Here is a 21,492-nt window from a genome sequence, read left to right on the forward strand (position 1 = left end):
TACAACTAAGGCAATATTTATTTTAATGCATAATTAAAGACTAACTTTTAATATATCTGTGCAATTTCGAATACAGCTATATTATTACTTAAATATGCAATGCCTCCCTATGCCAAGCCACCAAAACAAAGGACCACAATGGAAATAAGAGTTTTCTCTTTTTTTGTGTCATCCTTGGTTCAGTGTGCCCGTCATGGCTATTGAAAATATCATGTATGTATAATGTTATTTACTATACATGTTGTTTATTTTAAATGTCCATATATGTGCATTCCTTACTGCAATAAATCTATCTATCTATACATGTATTTATCATGTAATTTAAATACTACTAGATTTTGCTGATATTATCAGAAACAGTAGCGTACAAGCTACAAAGGCATGGTTGCTCTCATGATTTGGTCAATTCAAACCTACATGAAACCATCCAAACCCCTGCCCGGCCACTCTCCTGACAATATCAGCACCTACCATTGTGTAAGAATATTATTTGGAAATGCCAAGTCGTAACACGTTAACAAAATACTTGACGAAACAAAGTCGTTGTTTGTGTTCGACAGATGTTAAATAAATTTTAAACCATCATAAATAGGTATTTAAATGCCATATCTTGTCCAGTAGCTGTAGGTCATCCAACTGAAAACAAAACTCCTTTTCCGTTGTGACAACGGATAAAAGATATTCAGTGAAACAACTATGATTCTCATACTTTTTTTAGGTTGTAAAATTCTTTGAGCATTGAGCAATTACAACAGGTTGTCCAGGTGCGGATCAGCCTTCTAAATTCCAGATTGTTTTGAAAGCACCTTATTTTATTTGGGAGGCTGCTTTATACCTGACCTCAAAGCGGTAGGAGTTCTTCCCATATTTAAGTTGTTCCTACTGATGGCACATCTACACAATTTTCATATCTGAGATTACAATTACATGTCGTAAAAGCTACACATTTTTAAACATACATGTATTCTGATGAGATACCGTACAGACATTTGTTGGTTTCAATAGCGATGTATATTACCCTGCTCGGATGTTATGTTGGAATTTGAACTCTATGAAGAAGATTTTCGTAAGTTGAGGTGTAATCATTAAAACATTTTTAAAGCTCTGTATTGAATCTGTTCTATTTTTTCTGTGTTGGTCTTGCTACCAAAATGCCAAACAACAGGACAGTAGGTGCAGTTGGATCTGCAAAATGACTTAAAGATATTAAACTTACGATTGTTTGTCAAAAACTTGTTTAGCCTTTGAAGGATATTCAGTTGCTTAGCTGCTTTTTTGCACATTTTAGAAATCTGGGCATCAAAATTTAATAAACAGTTTACCTCAACGCCTAAAAGTTAACATGCTCTTCACAAGCAAGAGTGTTATAATGTGCGACGGTCACAAACACCAACATATCCCTTCAGAGAAAAGCATGCTCGACCCTGAATGGATCCGCTGGTCTTTATATACAGTAAATTCTCAATCCACACAGAGTCCGGGCTTTGCTAATTTGCATATCATCAACCAAGTAAACATACGTACTATGAACGTACTTCCGCCTATAACGGAATGTTATACTATGAACACACATCCGCCGCCTACAGTGGATTGTTACATTACCAAACAAGTAAGCATACGTACTATGAACGTACTTCCATCTGTAACGGAATGTTATACTCTACACGCACATCCGCCGCCTACAGCGGACCGTTACATTACTTTCCCCTCCGAGAAGACTCGTCCCGAGTCTTGGTCTGGGAATCTTATGGGTAAGGCAACTCCGTTCCGGCAGTTGTCATCATCCTACCGCTGCCACCATTTGTGAGTCGTGTTGTGGGAATCTTATGGGTAAGGCAACTCCGTTCCGGCAGTTGTCATCATCCTACCGCTGCCACCATTTGTGACATTGTGCGACGTTAACCAACACCAACAGAGCCCCTCATAGAAAAGCATGCTCTACCCTTAAGGGGTCCGCTGGATTTTATATACAGTAAATTCACAATCCACACAGGGCACGTGCTAATTTACAAATTTCCAACCAAGTAAACATACGTACTATGAACGTACTTCCGTCTATAACGGAATGTTATACTATGAACGCACATCCGCCGCCTACAGCGGACCGTTACATTACCAACCAAGTAAACATATGTACTATGAACGTACTTTCGTCTATAACGGAATGCTATACTATGAACGCACATCCGCCACCTACAGCGGACCGTTACAGTGTGATTAAGTATATTGAATTGTTTTATTTCTTGAGCTAAATGAAATTGCTTGAAATGTGCCAGGGTTAGCCTGCATTTGATTGGAAGTAAACCAGATTAACAAAATGTTACTTTCTTCTTCAAGAGTGGTTTTAACAACGTCAGGATTTTTGAGTATTGTCATCTTCATAATTATAAAAAGCATTATTGATAAAGTAGATGATGTCATTGAGAAGGATGTTAAAGACTAAAGGCCCTAATATTAATCCTTGTGGCACGCCTTTCAGGATGGAGTCCCACTCACTGGTAATTTGACCAAGTTTGACACGTTGTTTTCTGTTAGTAAGATAGCTGTGCATAAGTTTACATGCTGGGGCTGAGAGACCATTCGCATTAAGCTTGTCTAAGATGAGATCATGGGACAGGAAGTCGAATGCCTTGGAGAGGTCGATCAGAACTGCACCTAAATATTTGTTCTCGTCAAGGGCCTTTTTCCAGTCTTCCACCAGCCAGGGTAGTTTGACATCCAAATGTTGTTCTGAAATATGCAGGGAAAGGATGAAAAATGTTATCAAAATGACTAGTAAGTTGCTCACTTATGACTCGTTCATATAATTTGAACATTGATGGTAAAAGATTGACTGGTCTATAGTTCTTTCCAATAAAGGCGTCATCTTTTTTGAAAAAAAGGGCTAATTTGTGCTAGCTAAAGACTATTTGGGAATGATCCTTGGCTTATTATTGCATTGGTCATGTTTAGGATGGGGACTTTTAAAGTATTTTTGCCATTATTATGATTTGGGGAGGAATCAGATCTATCCCAGTTTTGTTTTATTTAACCTGTCAATATATGTTCCATTATCTTTATCGGTGACCGGGATGAAATGGTACATCTATTTTTTTTTATATAAAACTAATGAATTTGATTTCTTTTAAACGAAAGAATATGATCTTGTTAATACGACAACCTACCAATAGACTCGTCCCTACGAAATTTTCAGTATAGGTTTCTGTTAAGAATAATACCAACAAATAAATATCTGTATATGTGTAAATTGAAAGAAACCAATCTATGTGACTTATGTAACATGGAGATAGAAACTATAGAACACTTATTCTGGGAACGTCTGAAGATGCAACCATTATGGAACGAACTAAATAATTTCATTACATTTAAATCAATGAATATTTGCATTACCAAACAGGAGGCGTTTTTAGGAATTCTTGTTAAAGGAAAAAACACCCTCATTTGTAATTTCCCTATACTGTTAATGAAAATTTTCATATTCTCAGTAAAATATAAAAAAAGCAGTACCAACATTTCAAGCATATAAACAATACTTAATACTGAGAGAACAAATTGAATCGCAAATTGCACTATCAAACAACAAATATGAAACCCACTTAAGGAAATGGCAGTGTTTAAAAATCAAATAATAAAATACGTATCAAAGCAATAATAACACAAACCATAAGAAGCTGTTTTTCTACTATTTATGATATAACAATACTCATATAATCCATAGGGGAGAGCAAGAATGTATGCTTATGTGTCGATGTGTGTGTGTGTGTGTGTGTGTGTGTGTGTGCGCGCGCGTGCTTGTGTGTGTGTGTGTGTGTGTGTGTGTGTGTGTGTGTGTGTGTGTGTGAGCGCGCGTGTGTGCACGTGTGCGTATGCGTATATATAGAAAATGCATAAAATTTTGTTTTTGTATGAATCTGTTCTTGAACTGTTTGTTAAAATGAATGCTATGCAAAAAAATGAGAAAATAAATACTACAACCTACATGCACATGTAGGCTATACTTGGCACTATGCACGCGCGATCTTAATTGTCACACCTCGGATGAATAGGATTTTAACAATAACAACAACAACAATAATAATAATAATAATAATAATAATAATAATAATTATAATAAACTTTATTTAAAGATAATATGCCACATAAAAAGTAAAAGTACAATGCATTTTTCAAGGCACACATAAAATAACTCGGATCTGTGGTCCATGTCGTAGTTGGGCATGACGTCAAAGCATGCCACATTCGGGTCCCTTTCTCTGTAACGTTCAAAATGTCTGCGCACATAATGTAGAAAATAACATTGTTTCGTTAAGTGAGGATGAAGGGCCATGTCTGAAAAAATATTGAACGTGCTAACATTACTTTATTATTATATTCTAATTATAAGATATATTCCATTACCGAATATTAAATTACATTTTCTTGGTTCTTGGTAACTTGGGGTTATATTTGCTGTTCCATCTAATGCTTATTCTGGAAAATATGTTAGTCACAGTTTATTTTATTGGATACTAAATCGTGTAGAGCGATTTTTTTTATCTCCACATCTCGGACAAAGGATGAAAATCTCCCTTTGGTCTGCACATTGAGTACTATTCCACAGTTTAGAACTGAACCCATTTTACTAGTCTAACACCAAAGCAGGCAACTAGATACTTGAAATGGTTTGAAAATTTCATTGCTTGATTTCTATGCCGGTTAAAAACACACTCGATATTCACAAATAACACAGTAGATTTAATGTTAACATTAGAATATATACTTGAAAATTCTTGAAAATATATAACAGAAAGTCAGAAACTTATCACAACTTGTTGAATTCTAAAATACAGGCGGTTTATTTAAAGAACTACAAAATATTCAATGCGCCATTAGTAGAAAAATTAAAAACGCTATCATTTCAAAACTTATAGACGCTTAAAAGGCATACATTCATAATATCTCTAAGTCACTTCTCAAAAAGAAAAAAAGAAAGGATTGGTGGTCTACTGTCAAACAATGCATGTATTCAAACTCCACTTTACATTGAATTTCTTCCCTACTTGTCAATTCTGCAATCATACATAACAATGAAAAAAAGGCAAATGCACAATTCACTTTCGATTTCGATTCCTACTTTTCCAGAATCTTGGAAAGTTGCCAATGTTGATCCAATCCTTTCCATTGTCCTATGAAAGCATGTGTACCCCAAGGTTCAACATTAAGTCCATTGCTCTTTTTCGTATACATGTACATGTATATAAACGACATAGTTCGCGATATTGATGCGACAATTAGTATTTTCGCTGACGACACCAGTTTATCTGTGTTTGTAGGTATTCGTAATTATGCTGCTTCTATTCTTAATTATGACCTTCGAAATAATTGTAAATGGGCGGATACCTGGTTAATCTCATTCAATCCAAAAAATACAAGTTCTATGATCGTTTCACGGAAACTTCGTCGACCTGTACAGGATCAAGCTGTGAAGAGCTTCCAATGATTCTAAGTAATCAAACGTTAATGGTGACATTAAACGTTATGGTAGGGTCGTTGATATTGCATTCGACACATCGCCTTTATGTACCGAACACATGTGCCGATTAATTTTATTATTCCTCCGTGCATGAAAAAGCTACAGTCTAAGCTAGGTATGTGCATAGTACGTAATTTTAAAATTGACCTCTGTACTGACATACGGAAAACCATTCCATAATGATAAATGGTGTTAGTGTGACCTTGACACGCACGCACGCACACGCGCACCCCCCCCCCACACACACACAAACACACATACACAGGTATCTGATATAGCTGGTCTTAACAAGTTCAATGTTTAAAACGTTGTCTTCATATACATGTAGTTTTATAATGAATGCATGAGTGTACAATCAAGGAACAAAAACAAAAGTTTTATATTAACTATAAAATATTTAATTATTCACCTCGATTATGTCAAAGTTTACAGGTAGTCACTTCCGGCAGTAATTAATAGTATATCAATTCTGATTGGTTGCTTTATTTTGCAATAGTTTTGGTGCAAATATTTCCGCGCTAAAATATTCATTCGATCTATTTTTGTCGTGCCTGACAGTTGTCTTCTTGAAATAAGTTTCATAAAAAAGGATCCTAAGGATCCGTAAGAAAAATCCCACCCGCGGACGCCAATTACGCCCTACCCCGAAAACGGTTGAGAAAAAGGTCAAAGAACATGACGCAAAATTTAATCATTCATCACTGCATTCAGAGTAGGGGAATTAGAGCACCGCTCAGAGAAATGTAAGGCGTTGAAATCAACATATTTTATTACTAATATGTTTTTTTTTCAAATACTAACCGACAAATATGATGTAAAATGATAACGTTATAATCAATTCAAATGAGTATTAAAAATGTATTTGAGCCGATCAGTGAGTCTTTAAGTTAACGTAGCATTTTGAGAAATTGCCAACATGGTTTTGTTTTAATTTCGTTTTGTAGTGCTACTCGGTACAGTATATGTTTCATTGTCAAAATTTGTACATTTATTTAAATCGTTTGCATTTCGTATCCAATATTCTGTAATGTGTTTTCCTTTTCTACACATTTCAAAACATATATTTTTGTTACCGATTTTGATTCTTACACATTTTTTTAAATATTTATGAACAGGATTGACGACTAACCGACGTTGTGTACATCCTTGTAATATTTTGCCATTGGTACGCAACGGACATGAACGGTATTTACAAATACCAAATAATATCAGTACTTCCGGGTCAAAGTTTGGAAATTAGAGAATTTTGACAGCAATAAAACAATTGTGTTATAAGGTGTATTTCGCATTTCTTTCGAACATCAAACTGTTGAACTAGAAACATGTTTTCAATTTGAAACAATTTTTCAAACTGTGTTAAGATGACATACTTGTTTGCATGAATTCCAATTAATTACATACATCTATGACCACAGGGGCAGGTTGCGTTGTTTTGACACACCACGCCCCCGTCCGTTTTTTTTATCATTTTTTTTTTTATCAAATTTTAGTAAGAATATGATGTGGTAACTGTAACTTGTGAAAATTGGCAAAAAAAATATTTTTTTTTAATTTTTTTTTTTATTTTATTACAAAGATAATAAAATAAAAATTTAAAAAAAATATATTTTTTGCCAATTTTCACAAGTTACAGTTACCACATCATATTCTTACTAAAATTTGATAAAAAAAAATGATAAAAAAACGGACGGGGGTGTGGTGTGTCAAAACAACGCAACCTGCCCCTGTGTCTAAGACCACAGCCATCTGGATCATTGTTTGTCACTTAAATGTTGTTTAAAACCATTTTTGGTACATACAATGAGATAAACAACACATCTGAAGATATTTAGTGTCTTTGATAGATGTGTTGTTTATCTTATTGTATGTACCCAAAATGGTTTTAAACAACATTTAAGTGCCAAAAATGATCCAGATGCCTGTGTATATACATGTAGTACATGTATTTAAAAGTATGCACATATACAGCACAATCGAGTAACTACTTCTTTGTTGTTGTCTAATTCCAGATTTGCCTTTTGAATATAGGAAATTTAATAAAATTCAAAATTTTAATTATATTATAACCCTTGAAAAATATTCTCAATCTTAATAACTCTGTATATTATAAGCCAAAAATAGAGACATTTTTAATATAATAAGTTATGATTTAATCTTTGTCTGAGTTTATCAGGGTCTGCCCACAGGTTTTGGCTGCATTAAAGCTTGACCCAAATGGCTTGTATTGTTATTAATTGCCATATATGTTACATGAGAATCAGAAAGAAATTACTGCAAATTTATATATACATAATATATATATATATATATACATATCATCTACAATATATATATACTGGTTGAGTTTGTAAATCCGAACAGTTTTGACAGTTTTTTAATATCTTTGCGAGTTTTGGTTCTAGTAACTTCAAACTTGGCATTGATAATGTTTGGTTTAAACCTCAGCCTCTGCAGAAGTACACATTCACAAAATAGTTTGATTCATAAACGCAAAACGTTCATTTCAAGCACAGTAAATCACCATTCAATCGGTGAAATGGAGTATGTAAAACCCGATCGCTTTTAAAATTATTTTTATCTAAAAATAGATTGCTATTCCGTCATAGTTTGTTTTCATTTCTAATCAAACACACACTGGGAATGGGAATCCGGGGTTCCCCTTGGGTTCTAAAAAGTTGTCGCCACTTTTTCGCGAGGGGTTAAGGGGGTTTAAGCATTTTAAAAGCCTTAAATTGTATTTAATTAGCACATTGTCGTGCAAAAATATAACATTTTGTTGTACATGAAGCACAAGATATTAGCAAATTGTTATTCTATTGACAAAATACATTGTATATGGACTAGTATATAAATAAAAATATATGAAAATATTGCAAAAAAATGTGACATAAACATTACTTTGTTGATTTCAGTCTAATGCCTGCATACAATAATGTCATAGCATTAAAGAATACAATTGTGAAATTATGATATAAATTTAAAATAAATGGAAACTCAAAGAAATATACATTGTCAAACTAGGGCCATAACTTTCCTAATAGAAATTTGTCTACCTACTCTATACTCCAGCCAACTTATTGGAAGCCTTATCAAATGGGGTTTAATTCTATTTATTTGTAAGCATACCCAATGATTTCTGTTAATCTTTTTGACACTTTTTTAACCCTTAGAATGCTGCATTTATAGCAATTACAAATTGAGACAAAACCGAAAGCAAATCTATTTTTAGCGCGTAAACGTCATTACGAAATTTGCATATCACGTGACTTTCCAACAACATAAAATTCTTTGATTTGCATTTTTAAAACTAACATGATAATTACGCAACAGTTGAGCTAAATTTTAACCTTGTTTGATAATAAGAGACATAACAGTTAAAGGAAGTCATTGTTTATCCGATAAAGCAATTAAATTCTGCAATAAATAGTGAGGTGTTGATTGGGCCGTGACTGCTTGCCCTAATTATCGGATTAATTTTTGTAGTCGCACCAGCAGATACGCTTGATTTATGACAGTGACATGCAGGCGGCATGGGCACCGCTTACGTCATTTTTAGAAAATATTTTAGAAAATAATCGTTGTCGCCATAAATTCGCCAAATTTGAAAAGTTGGCGACAATGGCGATTGCTAGAGGGAACCCTGGAATCAACTCGAACAGAATCTAATCTTAGAAAATTTGATTTGTGTCCCTTGCTTCAAAAATCTAAGAACATTCCTTACCCATGATATTGATTACAGTGCGATTTAAAATCTGTGACGTCATTCCCCGCGTGCTGCATATTTACATTTCACCTGATTAGGAGTTTGACAGGAATTTATAAGAAAAATACTCACCTAAACTTGACAAAAATTTGCATTCGTTGCTAAGGCCAGCGTTTGTATCGATCTAGATCATCGAATTATTGATCGAGGTAAACAAACGCGTAATTCAACAGGTGTTCGGTATTTATAGACTGTTCGGATTTACAAACTCAACCAGTATATATATATATATATATATATATATATATATCATCTACAATATAAACATTCTAAATGTAGCAACAGAAACATACTCAAACTATTGTTTTCATATAATATTTCTAATGAAAGAAAAAATAAAGTAATTGGGAGCAAAGGGACGTAATAAGTCAATAATATTGACTGATTATGTTAACGATTTATCACTTGAAGAACACAAGCAATATTTAATGCGAAAATGTTTGCATTAATTTATTGTATGAACAGTGGCTTAACATTAAATGTATTTAATTTCTTTTAAAACTTGTTGGTATTGCTTGAATTATTTGTGAAAACATGCAGAATCTACCGGACAAAACAGGGTCCCTAGCATGTGAAGTGTGGTTTGGATTTCTGAATTTTTACATACTAGTATGTAAGGTATTTCAATGACAGGATGCTTGCAGGAACAATGGGTTAAAACTGGCACCATTCAGTCTTGATTACCTTAAACTAGAGTTGAGAGCCATCTTAAAATTCTGAAATGCATTTATGAGTCTTTTAGAGGCATTAAATGTACCCAAAAGGAGAAAACAATAAAAGTAAGAAAAAATTGTTGGGTTTATATAAGATCACTGACACCTTTTGTCCAAACTTTGAATCACCAAATTTGCATCGTTTCAGCTTATCATGGGCACTTCAAACTATGGCCTTTTACTTGCAATGGCTTTGAAAATATAAGGTTTCCAAACAAATAACACTGATGTAAGCAGTTATTTCTCAGAGTGAGTCACACAGTACAAGTCACCTTCAAATTGCCTCATCCATACATTGCTACTACTTACACGGAAAACACTTTCGTCATTCAGATGATAAGTATTGCTAACCTTTCACAGTCTAGAGACAGAATATATTTAAATCTCCCTTATCGCAATACATCAATGCTCTATTGAAACAGGTTTTGTCATCAGTTGTTTCAGGTTAACAATGTTTTGGACGCTAGTCCTGGGTCTTATCCTGGCCTTTCTTCTCTGGGAAGCCCTGAGGAAACAAGATCCTGGAAAATTCCGACCAGGTATTTTTTTTATTATTTTTTTACAATGACTTGCAAAGGTTATAGTAAGTGTATTACAAATCACGCGAATTGTTCAAAGGGAGCAACGCAGCTACAGGAATATAAATAATCAACCACTTACTTCCTAGGCAACATCCTTAATAACCACTGACTTATTCGTCATTTAAATCAGGTGAGCGAAATAGGGCCACTTGTAAAAGAAGTGCTTTCTACTGAACTACTGATGACAATGATAGGCTGTTGTAAATGAATTGTGTAACTCACTGTATAGTGTTCTTTCAAAGGACAAGTTTATGTTTTACATGGTCAGACATGAAACTTTGTGTAAAATGTAAACTAAATGTTTGTTTCAATGATAAAACCTCATCCATGGAGCTTTAATTGATATTATGACCTTCAAGATGTTTTTAGGGTCTTCAAGTAGATGAAAATCTTTTTTCATTTTGTTAAATCTCTTGCACTGAAAGAATTACTATATTGGTGACCACATAAACCAGAAACAGATTCCATACAGGCTATCAGGGTTATCAAATGGAACTACAACACTTAATGGGGGTGACAGACAAAATCCACCCACACAAATTGTTGCATAGGCTTACAAAATCCCCCCTCCCCCCTTTTCTTGCCATTTTCAAAGATTATTTGATTCTTCATTCGATAAAATATTAATAAAATAATAAATTAATAAAAAAAAATTTCATTAAAATCAGATCCCCATACAGTTATTAAAAAAAGAAATCAAATTATCTAATTCAAACATGTTATATTTGATTTAATGAAAACGATATTATCATTCACTGTTGTGTAAAGAATTATATCAGCTTGGGATACTTTATAACATGAATGCCTCAAATGATAATTTTTTATCTGGTTGCAATTTTGCTGCAATATGTGTGTCACATACAGTCCACCATTGAGCTGCTACATTTTGGTATTTATTATGTATAAGCCTGTCACTTCTTTATATACCTGGTCAGGTGCCTAGGGATGGGTCATGTTTTTTTCTTTACAGGCAGGTTTTTTTACACAAAAAAGTGGCTGTTTCGTCTCTTGTTGTGGTTCAACATGAAATCCCAGGGATCAAAGGTCATGCAAAGGGACCGAAAAACACGAGGATATGGGTCCAGCTTTTGGGATCCTACACTGCTAGAGATGTGTCAGCCATTGGAGGATGACCCTTATGTGAGTGTAGGACAACATCTCACCGCAAAAAAATCCCCTTTCCAATTGTTGCAATAATTTCCCCCAATGCTTTTGAACTTATTTATTTATTTTAAGTGGAAACATTGTAACATGTAATAAATTTATATTAATACAATTTCTACAAAGATTATGGTGAATAACCTTTGGAAATGGCAAGAAAAGTTGGGGTGGGGGGGGGGGGGGGTAATTTTGTACGCCTATGTAACAACTTGTGTGGGTGGATTTTGTCTGTCTCACCCCTAAAGTGAGTATTGTAGATCTAACTGATCACCCTGATAGCCTGTATGGAATCTGTTTCTGTATCTTTTGGTCACCAATATAGTAATTCTTTCAGTGCAAAATAAAACATGTTACTCAGATTTTAGAAAAACTGTCCACAGGAGGAAGGAAAATAAAAGATAAATAATAACTTTTTTCAATTTATGCTATTCTTATTTTATTTTTATTTTATCAACAATCAGAAAACAATCATCATTATATTACTTGTTTTTGTCAAAATGATGTTAACTTGTTAAAAATAAAAAAAAATGTTAAAATCTTATTTAAGATATATATACCAAAAAGTGCTGATGATTGACCACAAAGGGATGGCAATACTTTTCCAAGTTGGATTTTTTTTTTCATAATAGCAAACAATCGGGTTGGTAGGTCAGAGCAATCAAAAGGTGGAGGTCACATTAAGTGTTTGTTTACTATGGAATGCTGCATATAAGGACATAGAGTATAGAGTATAGGCTGTAACCTTCTTTTGTATGGACAGATTTTAAAATAACTTGCCACATGTGTTCCACATACCAAGACAATGTTTCAGGTGTCCCTACCTCCAAGGTCAAGGTAACACTTAGTTCACTATGCAATGCTGCATACAAGGACATAAGAGTTTAGGTTGTGATGTTTTTCATCACATTTGCATACCATACTGGGGGCATTCGTCACTAACAAGTCTTGTTTTCAGCTTAATTTTGGACCAAACAAGCATAAATATTTGATTAAGTCATAATTCTGTTCTTCAAATAACATTTAATTTCTTTAAATATAGTAACTTTGGTGAAGATTTTATTGAAACAAAGATTGCCTTTAGATGCAGAATTGTATGGTCAACCAGATGTGCTATGACTTTAGTTTATGCTAATTTATTTTAGTTTGATTGTGGGGATAGCTGATAGCTTATTCATATAGAATGGTTGGTAATAGCCAGTATTTGTATCAATTTGAGATGCCATGTGTATCAGGATGTGTTATCCCAGAAGGGACTTAAATCTATGACCTCTTGAGTGAGAGCAGACACCCCCTTCATACTAGACCACTCTCATGCAAGGTTATATTTGCAAAATATTTTTTGTTGTTTAATTACAGGCCATAGACACGACATACTTCAATGGTTTTGCCAAGGACGGGACCTCAATAGCATTACGTATTGCCCGCAAGCCTGAGCGTGAAGCAGAGGTGTGGGTGCTGCTGGATTTACCAGGTGTTGGCTTCCTCCAACACCTGTTACATCCTGATACACGTGTGGTTAACACAGGCATGGGGTACAGGGCTGCAGGGTGTAGATTCACTGTGATTGAACCCATGAGGTCTTGGAGGGTCACCTATAATGGGCTACTGAGGTAAATGGTATATAAGACAGAAAAGTAGGTTTTTATGATGAGAGATAACTGGTAGCATTCCCAAAATACATAAAAATAATTCTACACGTATACTTCATATATGTGAATATTAAAGGCCATAGGAATATGAAGGTAAAGTATAATGATTTCAAACGAGCAAGACTTGCCTGGAATAAGGACCACATTGCATGGTAATATTGGACGTACCGGTTACCTTTCATTTGATTAACATTTGAAAACATATTTATTCAAGAAAAAAATATTGAATAAAACAACAACAAAAATCTTATTAAAACAAATGAAACATAAATATAAATTAATTATTATCTAGATTGACTAAATAGAATTGACCATTTCGATTACAGGCTTGGACTTCACTGTGAACCAGAATCACCCAAACCTAAGAACCTCCTCAATGTCAAGCTGTCATTCAAGTAGGAACAGTATTGAAACTTGACCTGTGTCTTTGATACTTTTTGTTTTAAATATTATGTTTAATTTTAATTGTGATGAACTTCCAAATGAAAATTCCATAAAATAGTCCATTATCATCGTTCAAAAATATAAAGCCACATGATTATGAAAGAGTTTGAGAACAAAAAATTACTTCTCATGCTATACAAGTTTCGGTCTTTCTAAAATAAACCGTACCTGGTACTGTACCATTCATTTCATCTTTCTCTTTTTAGATGGGAATGTGTGTGTGACCCCTTCAACTTTGATGTTGACCTTTGTCATGACCTCCTGGCAGAGGCTGTTGCCAAGGAAACCTGGAATAAGGAATTTTGGGATAAACTAAGGGGGTAGGTGTATTGTATGTATAAATGGAAATCAGAATTTCATGTACGTACACAGAATTACATTCATGTTATTATACCCCCCACAAACGAAGTTTGAAGGTGGTATATTGGAGTCACCCTGTGGTCGGTTTGTTGGTTTATCAGTCGCTCCGTTGCAATTTACCTTGCCCGGAGCATAACTTAAAACTACTGGATGAAATTCATTGGAACTTCATACAATGGTAAAGCACAATGAGAGGAAGTGTAGCGTTCAAGAACCATAACTCTATAGCTAATTACTGAGTTATTGCCCTTTATTTGTTTTTTGCTGTCAATTTTTTTTCCAGACATTTGATTGCAAACTACTAGATGGAACTTATTGAAACTACATACAATGGTAAAGCACAATGAGAGGAAGTGCAGTGCACAAGAACCATAACTCTATTTTAGCTAAATACAGAGTTATGACATTTAATACTTTTTTCTTGTCCCAAGCATAACTTGAAAACTATTGGATAGAATTTAATAAAGCTTTATACAGTGATAGATCATAATGAGAGGAAGTGCAGTGTACAGGAACTGCAATTCTATTTCAGCTAATTACAGAGTTACTGCCGTTTGTTACTTTTTTCTTGTCCGGAGCATAACTTGAAAACTATTGGATGGAATTTAATAAAGCTTCATACAGTGATAGATCATAATGAGAGGAAGTGCAGTGTACAGGAACCGCAATTCTATTTCAGCTAATTACAGAGTTACTGCCCTTTGCTACTTTTTTCTTGTCCGGAGCATAACTTGAAAAAAAGTAACTTAACTCATTTATAGATGGTCATAGGCAATCATATATTCTGTGCTTTAGAACATCAAATATATCAGTATCAACATCTCAGTATTAGCATCACTGATATTGTTTAAAGCCTTTTTTCTAACTTTTAAGACATAATCAAAAAATGAATAACTGACGATAGGCCATAAAATAAAGTTGTCATTTACAGGATGGCTTTCCAAATAGTTGACTGCAATTTCATATCAGGGCGGCGTTCGGGGGTATTAATCACCTTCAGTGATAGCTTTATCTTATCTTTCATATTTATACATGTCAAATATTGTATGTAGCTGGGATATTTATATGCATAAGATTATTTACTTTTGTTTATATCAATCCAACAGTTTAATTTTCCAGAAGATAAAAACAATTATGAAAGCTCAAATCTAAAAAATGGTTGGTACAAAGACTGTATATTTAAGGCATAAAACATGTTCACAACATTTTACCTGTTTCGCTTTTCAGAAAGCATCAGACGCACTACGAGCAGTGCGGGGAGTTATCAGGAACTATTGAGGTGGAAGGGCACAAGCCACAGCGTGTGTTCCTAAAGAGTTTCCGTGACCACACATTTGGGGTTAGGAACTGGGAAATGTTTGAGAGATATGCGGTTCATTACATTTGGATTGAAGAGGTGGGTGTATATTTTGTCTTGTGTCAGAATGTCTAAAGAACTGCAAGTAGTAAATGGTTTCTTCTGTGTTGAATATCAGGTACTTGTAGGTGTTGATAACATAACTGAGAAAAAAGACGTCTGCGTCGGCCTCCAGTAAAAGTTTTAGGGCAAATTGGCATTTTCACTGATAACTCCAATACCCTTCAATGCACTTAATACTTTATTATAAAGTTGTCTTTCATTCAGTGTGCTGAATTAAGTATTGAAATGCATTTGAACTGCTGTAATGATGCTGGATGATTTATAAACTTTTTTCTATTGAGCTGTCCTCTATATGTATGCACAGGTAGACACAGAGCAGTTTTCAACTCTAGAAGCGTTGTGAAACATAATTATGTTACCCTTGTCTCAGTTGATGGTTTTTAGCTTTACTGGCCAAAGGCCAGAAGAGCTTATGCGATGGTAATGTGTACGTAGTATGTGCATCCGTTCGTGCGTCTGTAAACAATTGCTTGTGAACACGATACAGTCTTCAGTTTTGTTTGTATCTTGATGAAACTTGTACAGTATCTAGATATCCATTAGAGCTGGGTTCCTTTTGAAAACCAGCCAGATCCGCCCATGCATGCCTAGATTATGGCCCTTGATAGTATAAAAAAATGCTATTGTGTATACAATTGGTTGTGAACACGATACAGTCTTCAATTTTGATTGTATCTTGATGAAACTTGTACAGTATCTAGATATCCATTAGAGCTCGGTTCCTTTTGAAAACCAGCAAGATCTGCCCATGAATGCCTAGATTATGGGCCATGAAAGTTTAAAAGAAATGCTTTCTATTTTTAGCCAGGTCTGCATGAGCGAATTCTATTTTTAGCCAAGTTTACATGTACATGTAAATTAAAGTCTAGAGTTAAGGGAGACAATTTGTAAGTCTAGGATTTTGAGAGACAATTTGCTTTTTGCTTCTGCAGTTGATTTTGTGAATTACTCTGCCTTGTTCTTGTTGAAAGCCCAAAGGCCATTTTTTAGATTTAAGTTCTGTAGTTTGCGCATTCATCTTAACAAAATTGGTTGTGAATGTTTAAGTTATGCACCTGGTGTCATTACTGGCCACACCCAGGGTTCACAGGTTTGGTAAACATAAATCTGGAAAGGTTTGAAAATCTTTTTGTGTGTTCGTGCATCCATCTCAGCACAATTGATTGTAAATGTTTGTTCAAATTGATCAATGTTGTCCTAGGATGCCCTTGACTTTGACCTTTTGACCAACTTTTTTTAACTTTTAAAACTACAGAAATTTTAACTATGAGTACAGTTTTGGAAACATTTTTTTTTTGTCAGATGACTTTTACTTGGCACATATTAAAATAGTTCATGCAACTAATCTGCTTACAATACTTTCTGGGCTCAGATGTTGAACGTGCTACGTTTTCAGGTAACCCAAACACAAAACATAAACTATATGTCTGTTGCCTTTTACCCATACATACATGCTCTGGATTGATATGACCACAAAAGCCATGGCAGTAGAGCATAGGCCCTTTGGGACCTCTTGTTTAACACACCTCATTTTGAAAGTTTATAAAATCAAATCATGTTTGTGTTTACTTCCAGGTGGGGATAATGGCAATGGTTGCCAGTTTGTGGATGCCTGGCTACATCACTAGGTACATTTCAGGTTTTTGCGTTTCAAAACAACTCATCACACAGGATGCTTTTAAAGTATTTGGTCTGGTACACATGTATATACTTATTTATTTAAGCTGGATAGTGGAAAAACCATTTAGCTTATATAAACTTGTCTGTTTAACAGAACTTGTATACTTTTTGAGAAGCCATGAGAATGGACTTGGACCTTTGGTCAGATATCCTGTTAGACCACTTACACTAGAACATCCATGACTGGTGTCACCCATCCTGTTAGACCACTTACACCAGAACATCCCTGACTGGTGGTCACCTATCCTGTTAGACCACTTACACCAGAACATCCCTGACTGGTGGTCACCCATCCTGTTAGACCACTTACACCAGAACATCCCTGACTGGTGGTCACCCATCCTGTTAGACCACTTACACCAGAACATCCCTGACTGGGGGTCAGATATCCTGTTAGACCACTTACACCAGAACATCCCTGACTGGTGGTCACCCATCCTGTTAGACCACTTACACCAGAACATCCCTGACTGGTGGTCACCTATCCTGTTAGACCACTTTCACCAGAACCTCCCTAACTGGTGGTCACCTATCCTGCTATAAATAATGGTCTTACACCAGAACATCCCTAACTGGTGGTCACCCATCCTGCTATAAATAATGGTCTTACACCAGAACCTCCCTAACTGGTGGTCACCTATCCTGCTATAAATAATGGTCTTACACCAGAACATCCCTAACTGGTGGTCACCTATCCTGTTAGACCACTTTCACCAGAACCTCCCTAACTGGTGGTCACCTATCCTGCTATAAATAATGGTCTTACACCAGAACATCCCTGACTGGTGGTCACCTATCCTGTTAGACCACTTTCACCAGAACCTCCCTAACTGGTGGTCACCCATCCTGCTATAAATAATGGTCTTACACCAGAACATCCCTAACTGGTGGTCACCTATCCTGCTATAAATAATGGTCTTACACCAGAACATCCCTGACTGGTGGTCACCTATCCTGTTAGACCACTTTCACCAGAACCTCCCTAACTGGTGGTCACCTATCCTGCTATAAATAATGGTCTTTCACCAGAACCTCCCTAACTGGTGGTCACCTATCCTGCTATAAATAATGGTCTTACACCAGAACATCCCTAACTGGTGGTCACCTATCCTGCTATAAATAATGGTCTTACACCAGAACATCCCTAACTGGTGGTCACCTATCCTGTTAGACCACTTACACCAGAACCTCCCTAACTGGTGGTCACCCATCCTGTTAGACCACTTACACCAGAACATCCCTGACTGGTGGTCACCTATCCTGTTAGACCACTTACACCAGAACATCCCTGACTGGTGGTCACCTCTCCTGTTAGACCACTTACACCAGAACATCCCTGACTGGTGGTCACCCATCCTGTTAGACCACTTACACCAGAACATCCCTGACTGGTGGTCACCCATCCTGTTAGACCACTTACACCAGAACATCCCTGACTGGTGGTCACCTATCCTGTTAGACCACTTTCACCAGAACCTCCCTAACTGGTGGTCACCTATCCTGTTAGACCACTTTCACCAGAACATCCCTAACTGGTGGTCACCTATCCTGTTAGACCACTTTCACCAGAACCTCCCTAACTGGTGGTCACCTATCCTGTTAGACCACTTTCACCAGAACCTCCCTAACTGGTGGTCACCTATCCTGTTAGACCACTTACACCAGAACCTCCCTAACTGGTGGTCACCTATCCTGTTAGACCACTTTCACCAGAACCTCCCTAACTGGTGGTCACCTATCCTGCTATAAATAATGGTCTTTCACCAGAACATCCCTGACTGGTGGTCACCTATCCTGTTAGACCACTTTCACCAGAACCTCCCTAACTGGTGGTCACCTATCCTGCTATAAATAATGGTCTTTCACCAGAACCTCCCTAACTGGTGGTCACCTATCCTGCTATAAATAATGGTCTTTCACCAGAACCTCCCTAACTGGTGGTCACCTATCCTGTTAGACCACTTTCACCAGAACCTCCCTAACTGGTGGTCACCTATCCTGCTATAAATAATGGTCTTTCACCAGAACCTCCCTAACTGGTGGTCACCTATCCTATTAGACCACTTACACCAGAACCTCCCTAACTGGTGGTCACCTATCCTGTTAGACCACTTTCACCAGAACATCCCTGACTGGTGGTCACCTATCCTGTTAGACCACTTTCACCAGAACCTCCCTAACTGGTGGTCACCTATCCTATTAGACCACTTACACCAGAACCTCCCTAACTGGTGGTCACCCATCCTGTTAGACCACTTACACCAGAACATCCCTGACTGGTGGTCACCTATCCTATTAGACCACTTACACCAGAACCTCCCTAACTGGTGGTCACCTATCCTGTTAGACCACTTTCACCAGAACCTCCCTAACTGGTGGTCACCCATCCTGTTAGACCACTTACACCAGAACCTCCCTAACTGGTGGTCACCTATCCTATTAGACCACTTACACCAGAACCTCCCTGACTGGTGGTCACCTATCCTGTTAGACCACTTTCACCAGAACATCCCTGACTGGTGGTCACCTATCCTATTAGACCACTTTCACCAGAACCTCCCTAACTGGTGGTCACCTATCCTGTTAGACCACTTTCACCAGAACCTCCCTAACTGGTGGTCACCCATCCTGCTATAAATAATGGTCTTACTCCAGAACCTCCCTAACTGGTGGTCACCTATCCTGCTATAAATAATGGTCTTACTCCAGAACATCCCTGACTGGTGGTCAACAGGTGTAAGTGGTTTAACTGATGAATGCTTATTTCCAGGTTAAAGTCAGGTTACCTTATGTATGCTAATGGGGTGACCTACCCTGTCACCGCGGTGAATTTTGACCTTGAAGGAGTCACAAGGGAGAGAAATCCTCCTGAAAAATACTCATTCACTTTTGAGGCTGGTATGGTATCACATTTGCTCACTTGAATTAAAGCTATTGAAGTTGCCTAATTTTGTCTTTTTGCTAGTAGTGATAACTATTAAAAAGAGAGAAAGAGAGTTAAAAAGATATCTGTATTACAAAGCCTAACATTTTAGTTGCAAGATGAATCCACTGATTATATGTGATAGGAAAGAAGTTATCATCTTGACAAAAAGAAACTTTTATTTTGAACTTAAAGCACTAAATATGGCTTTTATTTCCTAGCTGACATTGTGTACCATGTTGATGTTATTGCGGTGGTTACCCCAGAAGTGTATCACTACACCACTAGAACCAGTCGTGTGCTGGAGAGGTTCAGTACATACACCGTGAATGGCAAACCAGCCCGTGGACTCACAGAATACCACTATAGGTATCACCATTCATTTTATTAGCTTTTCTCTTTTCTGATGCAAAAAGTTAAGGTTAAGTGATAGCCTTGTTGGTATGGTATCACTTTTGCTCACTTGAATTAAAGCTATTGTCTGCGACATTGTGCAAAAATGTAAACCTTGGCAATAAAGCTCATTAAAGATATTCAAATGAGACAGTACTTCAGTGAAAAGAGGGCAATAACTCTGGCTTTCAGACCAATATTTTTTTAGCTTGTCTGTCTTTTGAGGTGTGGTGGTCTGTGTCATTCAAAAATTTAAACCTCTTAAGGATTAAGTAATCATTCAAGATATTCACCCAAAAGTAGGTACACTCCTAGCAGTAATGTTTCTTAGTGTGCAAATGAAAAGCAAGGCTCTTAACAACTTTAATAATTGTCAAATTATGTTTGTTAATCAACTGAATAACAACAACAATGAGAGTTCCTGTGTTTCATTTAAACATATTTACTCCACAGCAACCAGTCAGCTACTTGAGAGGTTCTGTTTATTTATATTAGGGGAGTTCCGAAATACCTCAAATCAGATTTCTCAAATTATCAATATCCAATTTCCTATAGAACTTATGAGATTTTATAATATCATTTGTTTATAAATGTGAACAGTTTCAGAGTTGTTAAATGTCGAGTTGATCATTTGTGATTATATCATTATAAACGGGTCATGTGAATCGGCACACAACATGATTATTTTTTTTGTGTAATAATAGTTAAGTCTATTGCCAACCTGTACTATGTTTCTATGTAACTACTGGACAGAAGTTGATGAAACTTATGCAAGATGTGTATAATCATATACCCAGTATGCTGTTCTCAAGAGTTATTGCCCTTTATTTATGAAAAATAGCTAAAATTTGTCTGTACAGAGACATTCCTTTCTAACTAAAGAAATTAAGATA

At 36.1% G+C, this 21,492-nt stretch overlaps 1 protein-coding gene across 7 annotated transcripts in view; it reads left to right on the forward strand.

Moving 5' to 3' along the window:
* Positions 1-6,733: 6,733 nt before the first annotated feature.
* Positions 6,734-21,492, forward strand: part of LOC128240363 (uncharacterized phosphotransferase YvkC-like) — a 97,735-nt gene continuing 82,976 nt past the window's right edge. For 3 of the 7 annotated variants that reach the window (XR_008262164.1, XR_008262166.1, XM_052956991.1), the window contains exons 1-10: positions 6,734-6,788; positions 10,424-10,527; positions 11,540-11,709; positions 13,087-13,340; positions 13,706-13,774; positions 14,030-14,143; positions 15,411-15,579; positions 17,179-17,231; positions 20,054-20,181; positions 20,428-20,575. Coding sequence is in view for 5 of the 7 variants with exons in the window: in XM_052956991.1 (XP_052812951.1) it covers positions 10,440-10,527; positions 11,540-11,709; positions 13,087-13,340; positions 13,706-13,774; positions 14,030-14,143; positions 15,411-15,579; positions 17,179-17,231; positions 20,054-20,181; positions 20,428-20,575 (1,193 nt within the window). In the remaining 2 variants the exon portion in view is untranslated. Of the gene's footprint in view, positions 6,789-10,410; positions 10,528-11,539; positions 11,710-13,086; positions 13,341-13,705; positions 13,775-14,029; positions 14,144-15,410; positions 15,580-17,178; positions 17,232-20,053; positions 20,182-20,427; positions 20,576-21,492 lie in introns of those variants that run through there. The other 4 variants (XM_052956999.1, XM_052957007.1, XM_052957028.1 and 1 more) reach the window with 4 other exon arrangements.

This window comes from Mya arenaria, chromosome 1, assembly GCF_026914265.1.
Source record: "Mya arenaria isolate MELC-2E11 chromosome 1, ASM2691426v1".
Taxonomy (NCBI): domain Eukaryota; kingdom Metazoa; phylum Mollusca; class Bivalvia; order Myida; family Myidae; genus Mya; species Mya arenaria.